The sequence below is a fragment of the Bidens hawaiensis genome, unplaced genomic scaffold (genome assembly GCF_021521415.1).
Source record: "Bidens hawaiensis isolate Kalapana, Puna unplaced genomic scaffold, B.hawaiensis_p1.1 tig00039155_1, whole genome shotgun sequence".
NCBI classification, from domain to species: Eukaryota; Viridiplantae; Streptophyta; class Magnoliopsida; order Asterales; family Asteraceae; genus Bidens; species Bidens hawaiensis.
In genome coordinates this window covers 59,167-77,154 of record NW_027505599.1, presented here as the reverse complement: position 1 = coordinate 77,154, position 17,988 = coordinate 59,167, and the positions used below count along the sequence as shown (strand labels likewise).

Genomic DNA, 17,988 nt, shown 5'->3' with positions numbered 1-17,988 from the left:
AATTCATTTATTTCCTCTCCACTGCCTGGTTTCCTCATCCGTTCCCAGGTTCCACATATCCAACCATCTAGCATATATAGCCTATCTGCCACATAACACCCCTTGGATTTTTCGAGGGAGAAAAGTTTTGGAAATCGGACTCGCAGAGGTAACGAATCTACCCAACAATCAAGCCAAAACCATGTTTTTTTTACCATTTTTTACCACGTGTTGAAAGCTCGTACTTAACTCCACCCCATACTTCCGGAGACTCGAATCAATTTTTAGGATACGACTCCACGGACACGTGCTCGATAATTTTGCGGGGACAGCCGACCACGACCAGGAAGAATGATGAATCCCCCAAATGACCTTCCACCACAACCTACCGGTCTCATTCTTGAATCGCCACCACCATTTTGCTAGTAATGCCATATTGATATCTCGCAACCTCCCAATCCCAAGACCCCCTAAGTTAGTAGGCAAAACTACCTTATCCTATGCAACCCAATTAATCTTTGCCTTTTCTTCCGTTCCCCCCACAAAAATACCCTTCTCAATCTTTCAAGCTTATCCACGACTCCATTTTAATCTTCTCCTTTTCTTAATACTTCTACTCGTGCATTTTGACAGATTGGGTTAAATGTTTAAAAGCTAACATGCATTGCGGCGGGATGGTGTATGTATTGGTTCGATTCGTTATGGTAGTAGTTTTGTGGTAAATGTTTTATTATTAAAGTTAAGGGCCAAAAGGTAAGAATATATATTAAAAGAACAAAACTTTCATTATCAAAGTTGAGACCAAAAGGCAAATATATGAAACTAAAGTTATGAGAAAATAAAATGTATATATATGGGAAGTATTTGTAACAATACGCTTTGTATGAATACATATACCCCCCCCCCCCCTCCCGTACTTCCATATATATCTTGTATTTATTCGAAAACAAAATGTTCATAACAAATATCCAAATTCATTTGTCGAAAATGTTACATGTTTGTTTGAAACTAGTTATCGAATCGAAATCAAAGTCTAGCTCGACAGGCGGCTCCTGCTACCGATATATATTAAAAATAATATATTCGTAAAGACTTTATTATATAAAAATATAATATCATTGAACTTATATTTGAATGAAAGAGATTAATACAAAAGGAAAAATTTGATGGGAATGGCATAAAGAATAACCTATTTTTGTTGCCTTTCTCTCTTCACATGCAAGACACATGCCAATCGTCAATCACCCCATTATTTTAAAACGTTCATAACTTTATCATGCAAGATATTTAAAAAAAAAAAAATTCACTACAATAACAAGCATTTATTATCTTTAATATGAGTATCATATTATTATATAAATCAAAAAAAGGGGGGCAACTAGGGATGACAAAAAAGCCCGAGCCCGACAGGTATACCCGAAACCCGAAACAAATGGGACGGGTATACTCGAAACCCGATGGGTATGGGCCGGGTATGGGATTAGGTTTTAAAGATTTTTGCGGGTAAGGCCGGGTATGGGATTAGATGATACCCGGTCCGGTCACTCGAAAACACGTACCCATTTACCCGCACTGTATACCCGAATTGTATACCCGAAAAATTCTTTGTATTTCATAGGTTGTGAAGCACATATATAAAAACATATATAAAAGCTATAATGATATTACTTATTTATTGCCACACTTTTATATATGGAGTGCATTATATTTAAATTTATAATATATTTTGTATGTATAAAAGGTATAAAATAAATTTAATGATTAAAGAATATACTTGAAAATCGCAACGAGGATACCCGATACCCGAGGGTATGTCCGAAACCCGACGGGTAATTACCCGACAAATACCCGACGGACAATGGGCCGGGTATGGGACACAGTTTTACAAACGTGTACGGGACACAGTTTTACAAACGGGTACTAGTATGGGATTACCAATACTCGACTTATGGGGCAACTTCATAGAATGATAATAAAGTTTCAAAAGTGTTCCATTTAGATCACTCAACTTTTACAAAGTGTTCAAATCAAGTCACTCAATTTTCATATTTTATTAAATTAAATGTTTAACATATTGTTTTAGCCTTTTTCTTTTTTGTTTCACACAGGAAATCTTTTTATCTTTTTTTTATTTTGATGTTGACGTTGAGTGGCGACGCTAATTTTATTTTTTATTTTTGAATTTTAAAATAATTAACGTTTTTTAAAATTTTCTAGATTTAACTACATATATTGCAAATTCTGACCCTCACATCTTATCCTCCATTTATTTCTTGACGCACAAAAAAATTGGTGAGACTCTATTTGAAGATTTAGTGACCCGATTTGAAAAAAATATGCATGAGTGACCTAATTGGAACACTTTTGAAACTTAGTTACTATTCTATGAGATATTCCCAAAATGAATTAGTGAGTTTTTATATATTGTGTTATTGGTTGTTCATTGTGTTTCTTAATTAATTGGGTATTTCTATGCATTGTGTTATAGATTTTGATCATTGTGTTTTTCAGTTGGTATTCATATTTATAACAACTGAAAAAAATATTATGTCATTGTGTCTTTTTGTTTATCATTATGTCTTTTTGCTAATAATTTTTGTTCATCATTTAGTAATTGTGTAATACGTTAATTGTCTTTTGTTCAAGATTGACATGTGACATTCACTTAATTTGAGAAAAAGAGTACTATGTACATGTCACTGTGTAATATGTAGTTTTCACTGTGTTATACGTTTCACGTTATTGTGTTAGATGTATCCACCACTGTGTTTTACGTTTCAGGTCATTGTGTTATATGCATTCACAATTGTGTTTTATGTTTTAGGTTATTGTGTAAGGGTGGGGTTATAATAAGAAATGTGGTGTGCCTAAGAAGTGTAAGAAGTAATCTGGTGCATTAGATATGTTGATTTAACGGTAGATATGGAAAGTGTGTTTATTGTGCGATGTGTTTTATTTTAGTTGCGGTGTGTTTATTGTGCGGTGTATTTTATTAGATCTAATGGTGAAAACACATTTCCTACACTTCTTAGGAAAAATATACTTCTTATTATAACCTTGTTCTATATTGTGTTATATGTATTCATTATTGTGTTTTGTATATTGGATAATTTGTTGTATTTTATTACTATATTTACATATTATTACACAACGATGTTATTAATATTAAAAAAACACAATGATGATTTGAAAGAAAAAAACAATGACGAAAAATTATTGTGACAAACAAAAAGAAGTAATGACGTAATTTTTGTTTTAATTTTTATGTATCAAATTCATACTTATATTAAAATTAAAAAACATATTATGGTGATTTATTTGTAAAAAAATTATATATCATATTTAAAAGTTATAGAAATTTTAAAATGATGAGAAAATTAACATGCGACTTGCATTTATAGAAAGAAAATATGTACTGTTTCTTTTATACTTTTTTTTCTTTGGTCCCCAATTAACACATGTCAATTAATCATGACTTCTTACACTTCTTTTTTTTGTTAGCCCTTATAAAATAATTCAACTTTAATTGATTAATAAACTTAATATTTGTGGATTTAATTTTAAAGTGTATATTCTGACTTTTTTTTTTCGTTTTACCTGTTCACAATTTCACAAATAGACTTCTCATTTTTGTAATTAACAATATCTATATTTATATAAGAAAAAAGAACTATTGCATATCTCCCTTTCCGATTCTTTTTCTTTTGGAAGGAATAAGGATTAAAAGCGTATTGAACCATTCATTCACTTAATATATATATGCACTTTAAGGATGGATCAAACAACCAATAATTCAACGGTTTATCAATCCAACAACTCAAAAGTATCATTGTAATATATTATTTATCTTAGCATATATTGGCTCTTTTGAATAATTAAATAAATAATCTCACAGTGTGTAATGATGTAACATTTTATAAGATATTCGATGAAGTTGACAAAGGTAGAGATTCGAAGACCCACAGAACTAAACTAGACTGTTTACTTAAGCATACGCCACACGCGTGTCTTGAGGTTAACCAATAAGAATGGAAGAATATTTAATATCTAACTTGATTCCATTGTTGTTTAGAATAATACTTTTAACGATAAATGAGGCATGAAATTAAACAAACATAAGAAACTAATAAAAAGGAGATATACGATGGAGGGACCATAATATTTGTAGTGGCCAACTCGTATGTAAATTGATGGAAAAGCGGGAAACATGTGCGAATGGTCTATTGCTAATAATCGATTTCATTATAATTATACAAATAGTAAGTCATTGTGGTTTTGTCTAAATACATCTTTATGATCTAAGTTTAGAAGCTATGTTTATGTTATATAGTTTTTATCTTGTAATGAGTTTGAGTCTTAGCTATCACCAACTTCTACTAATTAAGGCGATGTGCTAGACTATGTGTTGTAGAACTACACCAGGGCGTGACCGCCATCAAGTACGTCAGAGCCACATCAACCAAATCCAGTCACCCCCCCCCCCTTTTAAGCGTTAGCAGGCTAACACCTGACCTTCACGCCCCTCCTGCGGTGTTTCACACCACCCTAAGGCCCCAAATCATGCAAAAGTGGGGCCGCGACGTGTTAACTTGGAGCAACCATATGCCACTCGACATGAATTGGTAACACAACCTTATGAAGTGGGTTGGTGTGGTTGGCCCTGCTACGTAGGCACTTGGGTCGTGGAACACCACCTCTCCTTCGCCGTGAAGAGGGTGTGGGTGATAGAGTCGCAGTTGAGATAATGGGCGTGGGCAGAGGTTGTAGGTTTTTTAAAATTTAAACCACCTAATGGGGCGTGATTTTTTTACCTATTTTCTTTTATCTAAGATTCATCAATCTTCAACATCTCTATACAATTTCTACGTCTTTTTTATTCTTCAATAAACATGAAATCACCGAGTCAGAACAAATCATTTTTACAAAACCGTGAATTTAGCTAACCCACAAAACCGTGAATTTAACTAACCCAACGACCCAAACTATAATTATCGCCCCCAAATAAAAAATTGCCCCAAACGATGATTCAACACTTTGGGCAATTGAATTGCCCTAGTCAACCAAACTCCACCCACACCCGATATAGTCCCCCTTGTTAGAATAAATATATTTTATATATATTTATATATGGCCCTTATAATTATTTATCTTATTATTGATCATTGACCTAAATAACCTTATGTTTATAACTGGTAAATCCTTGATGGACGGAATTACCCTTACTAACATTAATAGGGTTTCCCCTTGGGTGTATATATAGAGAGCTTATTAGAGAGGTTAATAACTAATGATGAATAATAACACCATAAGAATCATCCCCTACCTCTCTCTCTCAAATCGTGTTCATCAAGAACACCTAATCTCCATCCTAACCATACACCCTAAAGGGGAACTCGATCAGATTAAGAAGATGTCAATCTCAAACATCACTGGATTATCAGGTATTACATATTTCCTTGTTTACATTATATCATCGATTATAGAAACTGATCAACATGTGGTATCAGAGCATGATGTTGATTAATCAGTTTCTTCGATGTCCATAAAAACTGGAATTAAAATAGGAAACGAGTTTTTGATTAAAACCCTTATGTTTACGGTTTTGATCATCATCATAAAACTGATTGGATCTGATGTTCGTATTACTTCTAACGAATTGTTAGGTCTGATTAAAACCTGTTCATTATAAAAACCTGATTATTTTCGAAATCTGTTTTACAAAACTTTCAGATTTCGATTCCAGTATTAAATCTGATAATATAATCGAAAACAGTTTCGTAAAATTCTTGAAACTGTTCTTGTTTTTTTTTTTTCGAAGATGTTCTTGAAGAACATCATAATTTTCGAAAACTAACCTTAATTAGGATTAACTTGGGAAAATGAAATCTGTTAAAGAGATAATATTATCTCTAAGTTTAATTTCAAAATCTTTTAAATAAAATAAAAGATATAATTTTGAAATCTTATTAAAATTAGAGATAATCTAAAACTTTAAAGAAATAATATTATCTCTAAGTTTAATTTCAAAATCTTTAATATAAAATAAAAGATATAATTTTGAAATCTTATTAAAATTAGAGATAATCTAAAACTTTAAAGAGATAATATTATCTCTAAGTTTAATTTCAAAATCTTTTAAATAAGATAAAAGATATAATTTTGAAATCTTATTAAATTTTGAGATAATCTAAAACTTTATAACAGAATCTCCCAAATCCCTTAAAATTAGGAAAAGGTTATCAGGTTGATTATTCTTTTCGAATTCTGCTAATGTTGCGAATCAAGGCATCTATTCGCAACAACTGGACTCTAATCGCAACAAATGAAATGTTGCGAAATCGCATGATGTTGCGAGAATTACATATTATCTTGCGAGTAACATGTTGCGAATGTCCACTAATTATGTTGCGATCAGAACCTAGCATCACAGAATGTTGCGAAGGGACATATGTTGCGAAAAGTCACTAATGTTGCGAACCTTAAGATGTTGCGTATTACTTAAGATGTTGCGACGAGCTAATTTTGCAAGATGTTGCGAGTATTACCTATTGATGTTGCGATCAGCCCATAAAATCACAGGATGTTGCGAGTACTCTTAATCGCAACAATTATGTTGCGAGTGCTTTAAATCGCAACAATGCTGATTACATCACAACAACTCCATTCGCAACATCTCTCATAACAACATCATTCGCAACATCTCTTATAAAACATCAATCGCAACATTACTTATGACTGCACTGTTCGCAACATCTAAAATCCCCTAACCAAATTCGCAACATCACTTCGAAGAAATCGCAACTTTACTTATATCTTACATGTTGCGAAATGATCAGAAACCCTTATATATAACCTAACTGATTAAGGGGCCCTGCTCCGTTAAATTACTTAACTTAAATAACACTTATAGTTCACTTCTGCCCAACGGTGATGTGTAACCTAATATTGTTATTTAAGTCTAATTAAGTATGTCACTTAAAAGTGTATGTCCTAACGTTATCAGACATTCGCATGACTTTAGTTTTGCTTAACTTAAACAACACTTCATGAGTTCACTTCTGCCCAAATGGTGATGTGGTAGCTTAACAAAGTTGTTTTAGTCTAACTAAGCATAGTCATCTAAAAGATGAGTATCCTAAAATTGCTAGATACTCAAATGACATTAACTTTGCCTTAAATACCTTAAATGTCTCAATTCTGCCCAACGGTGATTTGTTACATTTATGTATTGCAAACTTACCTTGTGCATAACAACTTGATTGTTCCAATTCTGCCCAACGGTGATTTGTTACAATTATTTTCGCACAAGAATTTTATAGTTAAATAATACATTTTCTGCCCAACGGTGATCTATTTTATTTAAGTATAATAAAATTAATTTTGGTGTTATACTTAAAATTATCACATCTTCATAATGATCCTTACATTAATGATCCTTCATTAATGATCCTAATTTCAGTCTGCCTTATTAGATTACCCATAACATAAATCACTCTAAAATTCTTCTATAAAGTTTGAATCTCAAACCTAAATCATCCACTCTTATTACAAAACCTAAGAAGAGTTTTGCTTCTAAAAGGGTCTTATAAAATTTGCCCTTTTGAGTCTTGATTATCCTTAAAGACTTGAAATTCTTACTGCTCATTCTGATAAAAGTATTACAGAAAAACACTTGAGCATAATCAGTGGGATAAATAAATATGTCTCTTATGATAATCAAGAACTCCTTACATGATTCCTATCAGGTGAGCAATTACGGATTCTAAAATTCCTAAGACTAACGTTTTTTTTTTCTATGGAAATAATAGAATCAAAACAATTCCTAAGATGCATGCAAAACACTCTAATTCTAAATAAAAAGGTTAATTGGCATTTGTGAATACATCCTAATATTTAATTCCATGACCCATAAACTGAGAGCTTATACATGGAACTTAATGAAGTCTTTTCAGTGTATTACTTTTCCACCAGTACAATTAGATGCCTTAAGAATCAACTATAACACTCAGAAGTACTAAAGGAAACTGAGTGTGTTGCTAGCAATATATGTACAGGAAAAGGAATGCCTAAAATTGAAAATCAAATGTTATTCACCTTACTACCACTAAACCTTAAAAGAGGATAGTTCTAAAGTCTTGAAACAAAATACAAGTACTGCTTCCAGCTCTAAGTTCTCAAAGGGAAAGTCTCACCGCAAAATCATGCCATTAGACTAGGCACGAGCAAAGAGACTATCCATACCTCAAGGGAACAGTTGGCTAAGAAAGGTAGTTACCAATTAATGATATTTAACTCCACTAATATTAATATCCCTATTAACACATGTTAGTTGAGTTTAGTTTTATACGTTTCCTTATCAGAAATCGATAATAATTAAGATGAGAGTCAGTGACTCATTTAGTGTTAAGGTTGTAAGAACCATAAAAGCTGTTTTGTATTAAGCTTTATGATACCTTAAACATTCTAGAGTTTACTTAGAATTTAGTATCAATACTAAAGTTACATTTTGACAGTTATAAGGTTTTAAATGACCAAAACAAAGTCACTACTAACTAAAACTATCATATTATCGGTCGTTATTATCTGAATAGAAACCTTATAAGATAAAACTAAGCGATGCTACAAATTTCACAACCTTTTGTTATCATAGAAATGAGAATTTAACAAAAGATAAATGAGACTTACGTACTTCATCCATTAAGACCAAAATTTTCATGAGAAATCATGACTCGGTTGACAAAGGATGAATTGCCATTAAATCTCATTCTTAGTGATTTGAAAGCATGTGTTAAATGCCCTAAATATAAACTGGATAAAGGGAGTAAGTGAGGTCCACCATAAGTTATAATTCACTGCTATTAGTGGAGCTTAGAAGAATATCAACTTGTATCTAATCTGTTTCCAACTGGACAAGTTCTTTAAAGAAATCAATTCATATATACTTATCAGTATTCCTTCTAAATATGTCCTTAAAATTTCTTATGAAATATGGACAATAAGGAAATCAAGTCTAAAATGTATGAAAGTTTCCTATGACATGAATCGCCAAAACTTGTATGGACTTTTAGAGGCCTAAAAGATCAGTGGGAGCACTGAGTGTCCTTATATGCAAGAGATGGGGGAGAAACAACTTAATCTACCTCATAAAACATCCCTTGTATAAGACACTGCTCCATTATATCTTGTCTCCTTAACATTTAATGCTACTCCTAACAAATTTTGTTGGATACCTAAATATGGGAAAACTTAGATTTCTTACCAAGACTAATTAATATAATCCTCAATTAGAATTTTTTGGTCTTCTGATGTTGACCTTAAGCATGCTGAATTCTTACATATTTCTAAGGTCAGTAGGAGCAGTAAAAGTCCTTATCATAACTTGGCTAAGTACAAGACGCGGGGGGAGAGATTGTCGCTTACTTTAACTCCGATTACACCTCTTGTACACCATACTGCACCAACTCTTACATACTTAGAAACTAATATTGCTCCTAATATACCTGAAAATATGAAACTCCTTATAAACCCAATAATCAACTCAGGAGGTCATCTAGGTCTCAAAGGCCTACTAACTTTGATGATTATGTACCCTACCTGACTAAAGATTAAATGGATTTTGGAAGGTTTAATGATCCTACCTCTTCTAATTAAACCATTAGTATCAATCAATCTTCTAAAATAGTATAACGTTTGAGATTTGGTTGAATTACCTAAAAGGTAGTCATTACTAAACTAAATCTGAATGAATAACGTTAATACACTAAAGGTATGATTGATTGATAAAGGTATACTCAAGAGGGAATAAATTATCAAAGAACCTAGTTCCTTGTCTTACAAAAGGTTACATTGAGGATCATCACTGTTCTAGTAGCTTATAATAATTTAGAGCTACATTACATGAACATTAAAACAACTTTCCCTAACACTGGCCTACATGTTCGTAAAATAACCTGTAAGTTCTAAACTGAAGGTTAAGAACACTTAGTTTGTAAGTCAATAAAATCCATGTATGGGTTGATGCAAGAATCAATAATGAAATCATAATGCAACTCTCTTCATCAAGAACTAAGTGGATTGATTTACCTACCTCAAGATGAGTGGGAGCAACTAATGTAAACTTGTCCTTATATAGATGACATTCTTTTGACAAGTATATGTTACATGAGTCAAAGTATTGTTAACGCATATCTTGACCTAATCAATCTCGGAGATACCTCTTATTTAATAGTTATCAAAATACACCGAGATAGACTCATTAGTTTTATATGTTTTACATGAAACGGGTCCTTACACTTGTAACATACAATATTGCTCTCCTTTAGAGGCTAATAGGATAAATGAGATTATTTCCTTATGCATCATTAATTAGATGCCTTAAGAAGGTTTAAATCTATACTCGTTTAGATATTGGTCACATTGCTAAACACTAGACTAATTATTTCTATTGTGAAGCATCTGATAAAATATCACAATATCTCTAAGAAACGAGACACAATAATTTAAAGAAGAAGAAGTGAGAACTAAAAAAAAAAAAAAAAAAAAAAAAAAAACGGTTGACTACTAATATTCTAACTTTGTCAACTTCTGGGTATATCCTTATGTCAGCAGACATTACTATCTCATGAAGGAGTCCTAACTAACTGATAACAACGACCTAAGTTATAATGACATAATATGTTGCTGATCATAACGCAACGTGTCACTAAATGTTGTTGGAAAACTTTATCAGTTGACTCATAATTTATTAACTTCATATAAATCCAATATTGAAGACTTATTGTGATAAAGTCAGCTACCCTTATTTCTTGAACAGTAACAGTTCAAGCGGAGCTGCATTAGAATTCGATACAAGTCTAAATTATTGTTCGCTTATGACTTAAGAACAAATAGAGGAAACTAAACTTTTGTATCGAATGCATTCATGATATGCTTATGGATCCACTAATTAAAGGTCTGTCACCCATAAGTCTCCTAAATGGCCAATAATAGAGACGGGTTTTACCAATGACCAAGCGTAACTGCGTATCGTACTATGAATGATTAATTATTAATTTTTCCTCATACGTTGAAAATTTGTTTTGTCTCTAAATACGTTCATGCATGCCTAAAGACGTATAGACACTAATTATACAAATCAACGGTAAGGGCTTATTTGTCAATTTGATCCTAAAGTTAGGTTTTAAATTTGAGTTGTAGTATGATTAATGGGGGTCCTGAGTCGAATATTGATTCAACGACTGTATTTCTCTGCTGCAATTTGGGTTTAGAACTAAAATGAGTATTAATCTCTGATCAGACTAATCTAATGCTCATAATAAATAATTACTAGGCCAAGTGGGAGAATGTTAGAATAAATATATTTTATATATATTATATATGGCCCTTATAATTATTTATCTTATTATTGATCATTGACCTAAATAACCTTATGTTTATAACTGGTAAATCCTTGATGGACGGAATTACCCTTACTAACATTAATAGGGTTTCCCCTTGGGTGTATATATAGAGAGCTTATTAGAGAGGTTAATAACTAATGATGAATAATAACACCATAAGAATCATCCCCTACCTCTCTCTCTCAAATCGTGTTCATCAAGAACACCTAATCTCCATCCTAACCATACACCCTAAAGGGGAACTCGATCAGATTAAGAAGATGTCAATCTCAAACATCACTGGATTATCAGGTATTACATATTTCCTTGTTTACATTATATCATCGATTATAGAAACTGATCAACACCCCTAACATAGTCCATACATGTTACTATTTCCAAACACAATCGATTATCACAAAAAGAAAACAAAAAACGAAACAAGCAACAAAATTAGGTCCTAATGTAACCGTACACTAAAGTGAGAAGTGGAAAACGGAGGAAGAAGTTGTATTGGCATGGGTGTGGGTCGACATGTCCAATGACCTAAAGATAAAAGTTTCATTAAATTTTAGTTGTTATTGTTTTATTGGTTTTTAGTCATGTTTTATTTTTTATTTGCTATTGTTTTATTATTTTTATGATACTTACTAATTTTTATAATTTTATTATTTTTAGCAGAGTTTGAAACTACTCCCTATGATTGAGCCTTCCTGAAATGAAAATATGAGATATCAGCTATTCATACTGATTTTGTCACTCTAGGCATGACTCAGTGACTCACCAAGGAACACCATCTAGTAGTAAAGTCACAACTGTGGGAATGGTACCCCTTCAGGAGCTGAGTCCGGTTTTGATCTCAAGACCTTAAATCCCAAGCCTCAACAACCATCTTCATGTCATTAGACTAGAAGACTAGCTAACTGCATACTTTTATTTATTAGACATGTGGGGTTAGATATGGAACGAGTGGCTGGGATGTTGGTGCTGGTGATGATGTCCAAGTGGGTGTTGGGTTTGCTAGAATCATAGAGAGACAAAATGTGAACCTTTAAGTGGAATAGATCTGATGAGTGAACTCCGCATGAACTCATGAGGGATAGAAATATTGGATAACAGTTGGGATGCATGAAGAAATGAAATATGCAAGTTGGATGGATCTATTTTGTAAAATAAAACTATTGTAGTTAATTTTGGTTGGTTTTAATCAAAATGACATACTTTTAATTTATTATTGGTTTCAAAGTTAAGCTTAAAGTTAAACGTGTGACACCGTTATATTCACTTTCCTTACAATAATAATAATAGACAACAAACAATTAAAAAAAATCTAAAAGCCTTTAATGTGACGTTTAGGAGGAGATATTAAGAAAAAGATATTTAAAAAATGTATTATTTTAATTTAAAACCTTTTCCTCTCCTAATAGATGCTAATAGACTTGCTCTCTAAATTTTCGCCTTCATAGTTGACTAGACGGCTGGATTTTTTATTTTCGGTTAATTTATGAAATCAGGGATCAACAGATGAGCCATTCGGCCTATAGTTGTTTGCCACATGAATATTCTGTTAGTTGAGACCACAGTGTTTGCAACTTATGGCCTCGTAAGTCGTAACTCTACTCACAATCTTATTAAGTTTTCCCCCTTTTTTATAACCTCACCGTGTCTAGTTTGTTAAAGTAGAAATAAACTAGCTTTCACATCAGCTTCTTTATATCCATCTTTATTTCCAAAATATATTAATTTTTTTACATTTTGCATCTCTATCATGTTCTCTATCTTCATCTCTATCTATAAAATTTAGAAATTAAATGAATGGTAATGCTCTAACTATAAGAGATGCACTATTCATCACATATAAAAGTATCTGTGAGTGTTTAAGAAAAAAGAAAAAAATAATAATAAACTAAGTTTTTGTGAGTGAGATAAAAATAGAGATAGAGATGTAGTAAGTTAAGTTAAATTTAGCGAAATTTGATATTTAGTTAAATTAAGGGTAGTGAAGTGATAAGCATTTAATTCCTTTTTAATGAATATCTCAAGTTCATTTCTTGCTTTCATTGTTTTCAAGTAAGGTATATTCATATGTGGTAGAAAGCTAAAAGTAGGAATCCGCTAAGTTTTGATTGAACTCCTTAGAAAAGCCGGCAATAACTAGTATAAGTAGTTAAGTCCTTTCCATAGCAGGAAAAACACCCGATAACTTTGGGTTAAAAAACATTCTTTGTTATTTCTGATTTTTCATTGAAGAAAAAGTTCTGATTTTGGTATCTAATATTGACTTTAATTTTTTTTTTGTTGAAGAAATTAAAAAATCAAAGTCAAACTGTTTAGGTTACTGGTAGAAATTCTAACCACTACTAACCCCAAAACAACTAAACAAGTCATTATAATTTACATTTTATACTATGCAATTATTCAAATCAAAATTAACATCTCTATATTAACCAAAACAATGCTAATCATTTTTAGTAAAGACAGAATGAGTACTTAACATAAATTTAATTTTATGATTTATAAATCTAGTACAAGTAACAATTATAATACATCACCCCTAGACAATATTGCAAGCCCTTTAGCTATATGATGAGTCACCACATTACTTTTCCACATATGTCCCTATTCTTCTTTTCCTATAAATGCTCTCTCTTTTCCACATTTATCATTTTTTCATACCCATGCTTTAATCTCAATTGTACACATTTCCACTAAAATTCATCTTCTTTTGTAAACATGCCAATTATTGAGTTTGAGCCAAATGCTTCTAGTGTCACAAGCACAGCTTCTACTAGACCTCATGTTAACATAAGAATGGAGAAGTCCACAGTTCATGCCGAGCCACCGGGGTTGGCAGATAACATGAATTCTAACTTGGATTCCATAGTTTCAAATCCAAATCAATCAATACCGTCACAGTTGCCATTTTTACGCAAATCATTACGTCCTATTACACTCAAGGTACAACACTTTTCATATAATATCAAAGTATAAACAAGTATGAGCTATATGCTTGACAAGAAATCCTGCATGGTTTTCAGTTATTTTTAAGCTTAACTAATATATATTCTACTAGAAAAGAAGCTTGAAAAATTTGAAATTATCAAATTACAATCGAAAATAATCGGATGCTAATTTACGATCATATATACTGTCGTAAATTTCGGTCACAGATATCTAGTTTTATTTTGATGTAACAAATATAAAAAAGTTGAGTAGTTTGTGTTTAAAGATTAAAAAAAAAGAAACCAAAAACAAAATAACACAGCCTTTTTTTGTTTATTTAGTCTTCTTTATCAATTTGTAGTTTCAAGATGTGGCTTACACTATTAACTTGCAATCTGGAGAAGAACATTGTTTTACCTCACATGAATCAAATCGAACTAGGCCGGTTCTAAACGGAGTCAGCGGTGTAGTCCGACCAGGAGAGTTACTAGCCATGCTTGGTCCATCAGGAAGTGGAAAAACCACCTTATTAACTGCCCTTGGTGGTAGACTACCTGGAAAGATTTCAGGCAGCATAACATACAACGGCCAGACGTTTTCAAGCTCCGTGAAACGAAAAATCGGTTTTGTGACACAAGATGATGTGTTATATCAACACCTAACAGTTTTAGAAACTCTAACCTATGCTGCAATGTTAAGGTTGCCCAAGAACTTGTCCCATGAAGAGAAAGTAGAGCAAGCTGAGCTCATTATAACTGAACTCGGGTTAACTAGATGTCGTAACAGCATCGTGGGAGGGCCACTTATTCGTGGTGTTTCGGGTGGGGAGAGAAAAAGGGTAAGTATTGGGCAGGAAATGTTGGTGAACCCGAGTCTGTTGCTTTTAGATGAGCCGACTTCTGGGCTTGACTCTACTACGGCTCTACGACTAATGGCCACGTTGAAAGGGTTGGCTCGAGGAGGGAGGAGTGTCGTCACCACGATCCATCAACCGTCAAGTAGGTTGTATTGGATGTTTGATAAGGTTGTGGTGTTGTCTGAAGGCAGCCCAATTTATTGTGGTTGTGCTAGTCAGGTTATGGAGTATCTTGCTTCCATTGGTTATGAGCCAGGGTTTAATTTGATGAACCCTGCTGATTTTCTGCTTGATCTTGCTAATGGTAAGTAAATAAATCATGCATTAAAGTTGAAATCAATACATTGCTAAAATATTTCAAATATGGTTCCTTTTTTAATAAAGTAAGTATTACTATTTTTGGAATTAGATGCATTAAATGCATACCCCTTGGTGATGGTGAAATATTTTTTTTATTTTCTTCTGAATTAACACTTTCTGTTGAAAAATGATAAAAGAAGACTTTGTGAAAGATATCTTGTTGTTTATGTCAATGACAGGGGTGGTTCCTTGTACAAATCCAGAAGATCATCAACAATATAATCAAGGAAGACAAGACAGCCACGAAGATGGCAACTCGGTTAAACAGTTTCTGATATCATCTTACAAGAAAACCCTCTACCCTCTCATTGAAGACGATATCCATCGAAATACTGATGATGAAACTCGTGCTATTCGAGGACCACAATCTTCTAGATGTAAGTTCAACTTATCATATTTGCAATAGTCATTTACTTTAACATCATCACATTTCTCTCATGACTTAGGTCCTATAATAAGCATTGAAAAGTGCATAAAAGACAATTTGTGGTTGTGACCAGATAAGTTTTAGAACAAATTTCTAATGCATATGTGGTGTACAATCCGCAGGCAGCGATAGTAGATGGACCACAAGTTGGTGGACACAATTTAAAGTGTTGTTCAAAAGAGGTCTTAGAGAAAGGAAGCACGAATCATACTCGGGTTTACGAATTTTCCAAGTGATGTCTGTTGCAATCTTATCAGGTCTTTTATGGTGGCAATCTGATACATCACACTTGCAAGATCAGGTACCATTATTGTCCTTCGTTGTTGATTGTTATGAAATGGCATACAGTACATAATATCCCAATGACATAATATCTAGCATTGACAAGACAAAAGAAAAAGATGCAGAAAAGTAAAGTCCCACACAAGCTAATCGATCATCGCAATCAATCTAGTCGACAACCGCACTAGAGTGGTTTTGTTATTGGTTTCCTTGTGTGGCTTTCAATTATTTGGGTTTATATTTATGGATTCTAATTTTCCTTCTGGAGGACTAACGCAGCAAAGCGTGTAAGGGTGACTACTCTACGACTGCTGCCACTAGTGGGCACCCACTCACTCACTAAGCGAAAGTCGGAGGGAATTTAGCGTCTTCCGAGTATCGCTTAGAACGACAATTAGACACTTTGCCAACAATACTCTATAAATAATGTTTACCTTTCAAGGTCTCCCCAAACAGATTCAAAAGTTGTTAACAATTAACTATGACTTCTATCACTTAATACATATCACTTTTACCATAGTTATTATGGTATTTTAATAGTAAGTATGGTTGTAGATAATATTTTATACTTCTATAAAAATGTATTTCTTAACAATAGTTTAAATATGCATACTATATGCAGGTGGGACTTCTCTTCTTCTACTCAATATTTTGGGGCTTTTACCCTTTATCTAATGCCATATTCACATTCCCTCAGGACCGCCCAATGCTAATAAGAGAACGCTCATCAGCAATGTACCGCCTCTCATCTTATTACTTTGCTAGAATGGCAGGGGACTTGCCGATGGAACTAGTTCTTCCAACCATCTTTGTAACCATTACATACTGGATGGGTGGACTCAATCCTTCACTCATCGTATTCGCGCTAACAGTTTTAATCATTCTTTTTAACGTGCTCGTGTCACAAGGACTTGGACTAGCACTGGGAGCCATAATCATGGACCTTAAACAAGCATCCACCTTTTCATCGGTGATCATACTCGTATTTTTACTTGCAGGCGGTTACTATATTCAACAAATTCCACCATTCATCGGTTGGTTGAAATACATTTCTTTCAGCCATTACTGTTATAAGCTTTTAGTGGAAGTACAATACAGTGAAAATCAGGTTTATGACTGTTCTCTGGGTATTCACTGTAGAGTTCTAGATTTTCCAGGGATTAAGTATCTCGGTATCGGTCACTTGTGGTGGGATGTGACGGCTTTAGGTGTCATGTTGGTGGGGTACAGAATTCTGGCTTATATAGCCTTAAGGATGAGAAAATCTCATTAATCATCTAGCCTTGAGTTCTAATTGCTCATGTGTCCAATAAACCATAAGGGAATTAAAAAGAAAAAGATCTGATTGTTATTATATATATATAGATGGACTTGATGCAAAGTTAGAGATACTTGACTTGTAATTGCATATATATATATATATATATATTTATGCAGTTCTAAGTTTCAAACTGCATTTGTACCGTTTTACATTCGGTTCATAGTGCTTGTTATGGGCTCATGTTACTTATGAATTATGTTGGCGTTGTTTAACCCAAGATCCATCAAACCATTGCTAGCTCTAAATGCCATTCGAGGTTGATAATTGATTAAACGAAAAGTTTAACGAGTTTGCAAAATAGTTGAATGTAAACACTTGATAAAAACACAAACAAGGAAACATGAACTAACAGTTATGTTGCATTACAAACTGATAATGGTTCTGAAATATATATCGACATCTAACCGGTGCCTCTTTGATCATTGTGACGCCTCAAATGACC

The 17,988-nt window shown here is 33.0% G+C and overlaps 1 protein-coding gene across 1 annotated transcript; it reads left to right on the top strand.

The window, feature by feature from the left end:
- The first annotated feature begins 14,028 nt into the window (after positions 1 to 14,028).
- On the top strand, positions 14,029 to 17,577 carry LOC143614202 (ABC transporter G family member 21-like). The gene is made up of 5 exons (XM_077087704.1): positions 14,029 to 14,315; positions 14,662 to 15,460; positions 15,696 to 15,897; positions 16,070 to 16,244; positions 16,848 to 17,577. Exons 1-5 carry the CDS (start codon positions 14,091 to 14,093, stop codon positions 17,496 to 17,498), a joined length of 2,052 nt encoding a protein of 683 aa, XP_076943819.1. The 5' UTR covers positions 14,029 to 14,090; the 3' UTR covers positions 17,499 to 17,577.
- The last annotated feature ends 411 nt before the right edge of the window (positions 17,578 to 17,988 follow it).